This window comes from Mastomys coucha, unplaced genomic scaffold, assembly GCF_008632895.1.
Source record: "Mastomys coucha isolate ucsf_1 unplaced genomic scaffold, UCSF_Mcou_1 pScaffold14, whole genome shotgun sequence".
Classification (NCBI taxonomy): domain Eukaryota; kingdom Metazoa; phylum Chordata; class Mammalia; order Rodentia; family Muridae; genus Mastomys; species Mastomys coucha.
This window is the reverse complement of record NW_022196896.1, coordinates 91,529,879-91,536,194: the sequence shown is the minus strand read 5'-3', so window position 1 is coordinate 91,536,194 and position 6,316 is coordinate 91,529,879. Positions and strand designations below refer to the sequence as shown.

General features: G+C 43.9%; 1 protein-coding gene across 1 annotated transcript in view; it reads right to left on the bottom strand.

The window, feature by feature from the left end:
- Pth2r (parathyroid hormone 2 receptor) overlaps positions 1-4,338 on the bottom strand; it is a 70,568-nt gene extending 66,230 nt beyond the window's left edge. The window contains exon 1 of the mRNA XM_031368859.1: positions 4,068-4,338. Within this exon, the coding sequence (XP_031224719.1) occupies positions 4,068-4,142 (75 nt within the window). The 5' untranslated portion in view covers positions 4,143-4,338. The remainder of the gene's footprint in view (positions 1-4,067) is intronic.
- Positions 4,339-6,316: the final 1,978 nt, after the last annotated feature.

The window sequence follows — 6,316 nt, the reverse complement described above, 5'->3', positions numbered from 1 at the left end:
AGAGAGAGAGAGAGAGACTGAATAACCCAGAGAGGTGACAGGGAAAGGAAAGAGGAGAAGAAAGGACAAACCAGTGTGTCCTAGCTGATGACCAACTCAACTGAGGCCAGAGACAGGAAAGTAAACAGTGTGTGGGTGTTGCCTGAGAATGTTACAGACTTAGTTCCAAAGAACTGAGAAAAGCGCTCAGAAATTAAAAATAACTTGATAAATTGCCAAGAAAACTCAAAGTGCAGCTCCCTTCTATCTCTCTGCCTCTGGGCTACTAGGCTGTAGAGATGGCCCAGAGTTATCATAGCCATTGAGAAGTCCACCAAACTCTACTCCTCTAGGGACACAGGTCTTCCCTGTAAATAGACGTTCTGGCTGTCGATGGGAGGATTAAAAAAAAAAAAAAAAAACCTTTCTCCTGCTTAGCTGCAACAGGGCTTGCAGCAATCTGCACAATGGGGAGATAGTCAGCAGTCACGCTTCTGCTTGATCTTGCTAAGAAGAATACCCTAGCTGCTGGGCTCCTGGGGCTCTTCTCATGGTTCTATCCACCAGAGATGCCTCCTTGGTACTTCCATCTCTTACAACGCCCCAACAAGGCTTTGAGGTGCCCAGGGACGGTGTGCTGACTTGTCTGCTCTCTTCCTTATTTCCCGCTCACATTTCACTATCCCCCACCTATGTTACGTGAGACACATATTTTTATCTGAACACGTTTACATAACATGCATTAGTGCTTTGCGTTGTACAGGTTTTAACATATGTAAATGGTAGTTCCTCACTCTCCCATGGCTTCCCAGTTACATCTCGTCCTGCTTTGTGACCTCATCATGCTGGTGACGGCATATTTGACCCATTGCTTCTTGCTGTGCACAGTGCCCCATTATGAACACTCAGGCTGTGCCCAATTCGAAAGCAGCACAGATCTGCTTTGGTGCTCCTTATAGACCAAGGTAAGAAATTCTATGGGCTACGACATCTCAGAAATGAGCATTACTGGACAGAGGGAGTGTGTGTGCATAAATTAGCTGAGCTATGATACCTGGACCTCCACAGTGGGAGCACCTGGCGGGGGATGGGATCTCTGAAAGTCAAAGCCAGAGTGTAAACCCTGTGCTTTCATGGCAGCTATCTGCATTTGTATATTCTCTGACATTTCTTAGCCCACTTTCCTCATAAAAATGTAAGTAATGACCGTGCCTAGCTCAAGGAGTTCTTGTGGGAATTAAATGGGAGTCCCAAAGCGCTTAGCACATTACTGGGCATTTAGTGACTGAGTAAGTGGAGTCATGGGTTATTGTGTTTTGACTTGCCAGGAGACTACATCTTCAGGGTAAGATAGTAGAGTTCACAGACCCCTGCCTCACTACACAGAAGGGAACAATTAAAGTGGAGGGACCCAGGTCTGTGCACAAAGATTGACTGCAGACAGAGAGACCTGAATGCAGCGCTCCAGGTTCCTGAGGTTGTTCTCCCTCCAACCAACCCCTGAGAATGACCACAGCAGTGCTAGCACCCCCTTCAGAGTGGCCACAGGAAAGCAGAATCAGCAAATTGGTCTCTGCTCACACCATGTACTGTACAGGGTTACATACTTCCTTCCCTGGGATGAGCTGCTTCCGGGAGTTTTGTCTAGGCTCTGTGATCTTTTATATCCACTTCCCAGAATGCAGACTGTGCACCCTTCTGACCTAGAGCTAGCATCACACGTCTGAACTCTCTCCTTCCTGTTCCTGGTCGTTTTATCTTCCACAGACATCACTCGGTCCCTCCACAAACCTCTTACACCCCTATCTCCATTTCAAAGTCTCTTTCCTGGTAGCTCACTGGCACAGGAGAGGAAACACAAAGTATATTTAAATGAGTCCTGGTGTCATGTGATCATCTGGCTTTAAGCATGCACTGCCAGACTCTGTAATGAAATCAGGTTGTGCCTTCGGGCAAGGTTAATTCTTTACAAAACCCATAGCCATCTTTATAAGAAGTGGTGAGCACTGGTCCGTGTTATCTATTTTGTAATGTGAGCCAATGCTGATTGACAATTAAACATCTATTCTATACTAGTTCATTCTTTTCATATGAGTCTTATTTGGTGTTTTTTTCAATATCTTATAATTTTTGAGTATGTGTATAGCTAGAAACATACTCATCATTCACTTTTTCATAAACACCTTCTCTCTTATGCTTTAGCTAATAGCATCAACAGGTAGCACTTGGATAAATAATACCCACAATGCATTTCAGCTCTATAATTCTTCCAATTAACTAATGAAACTTCAAAATATATAATAACCACAAACTAAAGTAATAAGCCAAGAATTATCAATTTTTTATTAAAAAAATAGTCCAATATAATTCTTTATAAGATGAAAAACTGAAAGTCAGAGGACGTATAAATATGCTTAAAACTAAAGTTTTTCTTTAAAGATTAAAAATTTAGTATATAATGTCATCACACTGCAGGTTATGAATTCCCTGTATACACACACACACACACACACACACACACTGAGAGGGTGAAAGTGAAAGAAAGGGAGGAAAAAAGACATAAAAATCAGTATTAAAAAATAATTCCCAACCAGGAGGAATTTCAACACCCAAGACATCTGGCAGTATCTGCAAATATTTGCTACTGTCAGGGCCAAGGGGGTGCCACTGGCCTCTAGTGGACAAAGTCCACAGCCTCTGCTGAATGTCCTGTCACTAAGGGAGACAACCCCAAAAGAAACGGGTATGTGGCCCGAAAAGGCTGTATCGCCCAGCTAAAGACCCAACCTGTTTTATTGAAAGCAAAAGGCAATTGGAACAATCTACTCTTGACTTCACAGTGATTTATTTCTTTATTGTGCTAAATAATATAATATCTCTAATTTCTTGAAAGAAACCTAGAACACTGAATGAAAAGAACTGGTCAGAGCAGATCTGCCCATTACACGCGGAGATACAGGTTTTAGCGTAGTAGCCAAGGACCTCATAAGTCAGAAATGTAGGCAGCGCCTTGGGGATCACAGGGGTTCTATAACTCTAATGGTTTTCCTCCTCCATACATGCTTATTCCTTCTGCTAGTTTAGGAACTTCTTTCGAACTTAAGAGAACATATTTTTAAGTGTCCGTTGTATGAGACACTACTCATTCGTTTTTTATAGACATAGTAAGTCTATATGAAATGCCCTGATCCTGCTTAAGTAAGATTAGCATCTCTCAGGAAAGAGATTTTCTAGAACTACCTTCTGATTTTATATAGTTACGACTATGGGAGATTGGGGTTTTTTAATTGTATCTTTTGAAAAATTAAATTTTAATTTAGTCATTTAAAGGTCTAAGATATCATTTTAAGTACCACCGGAACATAGTCATGGCGCTTTTAACTTTGTAAAAGGAATTTTTTAAAAACCAGTTGAATCTTTATTTGACGGTCAATGTGCGCCCTCTACCGAACTGGACATATATAACCTCGGATGTGTTTTAAGCCATAGGACTCAAACCACAGAACACACACCACAGCAAGCATCTTCCTAGTTCGTTTGAAAAATAAATAAATAAAACTATGAACCTTACATATTATTTCACTTAAAAAATGAGACTACACTGTTTCGTGCACATTAAATAGACCCATTATGAAAGGACTCCCAGAAAACCCCTAGGCGACAGTGGCAATAAGAAAATTACAACCACTGCTATTCAACGTTTAAGACCCGAGCTGTATTTAACACGGTATTTATTCGGTCTAGCTCCTCTGCTTAAAAACGCGCTTCTGTATCAGAGAAAGAAACAGTTACACTTTTACACTGTATCATCGATTCTAGAAGTTTTAAGCTCTCAAACACGATGGTGAATTGACAACAAACAAACCCACTGTGGTGGTTGAAGCGAGTACCCCGGGGATTATCAGGAAGAATAAAGTTCTTCCCCTTCCAGCTGTGCATTCCCAGATCCCGGAACGCCAGGAGGCTGGTCCGACGCCCCGAGCTGGGACCTCCCGCCTAGAGAGGATGCGGACGCACCAGTGCAGTGCAGCGCGCCCTGGGCTTGCATCTCGGGCAGGGGAAGCAGGCTTTGGTGCCCCAGTTCTTACCTGCGCTCCAACCAGGAGACAGCTACCGAGAATCAGCCATCCACAGATGTAGGGTAAAGCCTCCAGGCAGGCCATGTCCAAACCCGCCCAAGGCACAAGCAGTCCGTATCCCGGACTCGCTTACTTGTCCAGTATGGGCCAAACTTGTGATGGGGAGCGAGGCACGGCTGGGCAGCTGGGGAGCGGGAGGCACTAGCCAGGACTCTCGAGGAGGAGGGGGGTCTGGCTGCCTGTGTTCCGAGTCTGGAAACCCAGGTCCTGAGGGCTCTGGGTGGTCCCACCTTCTACCGAGGACAGCTGCAAGGAGGGGGCAGAGGACGCGAGCGCGTTCTTTGCCAGTCACTCAGTCCGCAACCCAGGAGCTCAGATGCCCTGCGATCCTGAAGCAGGGCTGCAGCCAGGCTTGACTCTCGGTGTGTCTGCTTCGCCGCACTGGGTTCTGAGTCCCCACGCCATCTCTGGGAATGCCCTAAGTCCTCAGAGGAATGGCCCAAAACTTTCCTCTTGCCCAGATGCGCACTGACCATCTGACCATCTGCCACCAAGACGCCAGTGTGATAAAGGCTGCCTAGACCTGTAGGGTCAGTCTCTGCAGCTACCCACAAGTTCTCTGATTCATTTTCTCCTCACTACAATGATATATGGCAAGAGTAGGGAGGGATGGAGGCTGGCAGATATGGAAGGGATGTGTATGTGTGTGGGGGGTTTGTGTGTGTGTGTGTGTGTGTGTGTGTGTGTGTGTGTGTGTGTTACACACAAATTACTAACGAGAAATAGCATTTTGACGATAAAAGGACTCAGTCCTGAGAAAGCTCAAAGTCCCAACAGAAATGTTTCCGTTATTTCCAGCAACGTCTTTTTGTTTGTTTGTTTGGTTGGTTGGTTGGTTGGTTGGTTTTGTTTTTCAGTTTTGGGTTATTGTTTGTTTTGCGTTTGGGGTGGGGATTTGTCTCTGAAGACTCGTTCTGATCAGGAAGGACTGATGCAGTAAAATGCAGCTCCTTTCCTTCAAGCTCACCGAAGCATTGGCAATTGTCCTCAAACACGGAGTTTGTGTGGACCATCAGGTTTTGCCTTCAATCGTTTTAATGCAGCTCTTAGAAAGGTGTGCTCAAGACAAAGGCTTATGGCAAATACTCCAGAACCATTAGCTTCTTGCTAAACCCTGTATGCTTTGATAGTAATTTTGTCCTGCGGAGTTGATGGTCAAGGCACTGGCAGAGCATGGTCTGCCTGTCCCTTCTTCTCGCTATAGCCTCCCACGGCAGGAACTGTGAGGGCCTCTCTCTGGGACCCCTCATCAGTGTACTGCTACTATTTATTGGACCTCTCAGTACCGAACCACTTCACAAAGCTCCCCTTCCTGGAGTTAGGCTGCGAGCTTATGAATTCTGGGAGAACATAAGCATTGGATCCGGTTGTAAACTCAAAACTTTATTGGAAAAGTTGAGTTTAAGATGCAGTGTCCTCCTCGGCCCTGTGAAGGTTCTGTGCCCCAGTGTAGGGGAATGCCAGGGCCAGAAAGTGGGAGAGGGCGGGGTGGCAGGCATGGGGAGGGGGGAGGCAACAGGGGTTTGTTTTTGTTTGTTTTTTTGTTTTTTGGAGGGGAAACTGGGAAAGGAGAAATTCGCATGTAAATAAAGAAAATATCTAAAAAAAAAAAAAAAAAAAAAAAGATGCAGTGTCCTCTAAGGGAGATGCTCAGTAAGTGTATTTATTATGGTTATGATTAAAGATGATGATGATGATGATGACGATGATGATGATGATGATGATGACGATGACGATGATGATGATGACGATGACGATGATGATGATGACGATGATGATGATGATGATTGTGGTTGTGACAACTCAGTCTATGAACGGGCAAAGGACTGTGTTGAACAGAAGAATATTGCCCATATTTGCAATACTCTGTCTGGATAACTGCTGCTATGGTTGTACACCTTTATCTTCATCTTAACTTTTAATATTTTAATCAATGTCGAGGGTTTTTTCTTTTTAATGTATCTAAATCTATTAGGGTTTTGTTTTGCAATGCTATGGATCAAATCAGGGCCTCCAGGCACACGGTAAGAGTATACCGCTGAGCTAACTCACCATTTTATTGTTTCTTCTTTTGATTTAATGCCAAGATATTGCATACTTGGTTTTTTGCATAAACTGGAAAATGTAGAATCTTTTCATCAAACATTGTTTCTCATTCTTTTGTACCATTCATAATTTTTTAATTAGCTTGTTTAAAG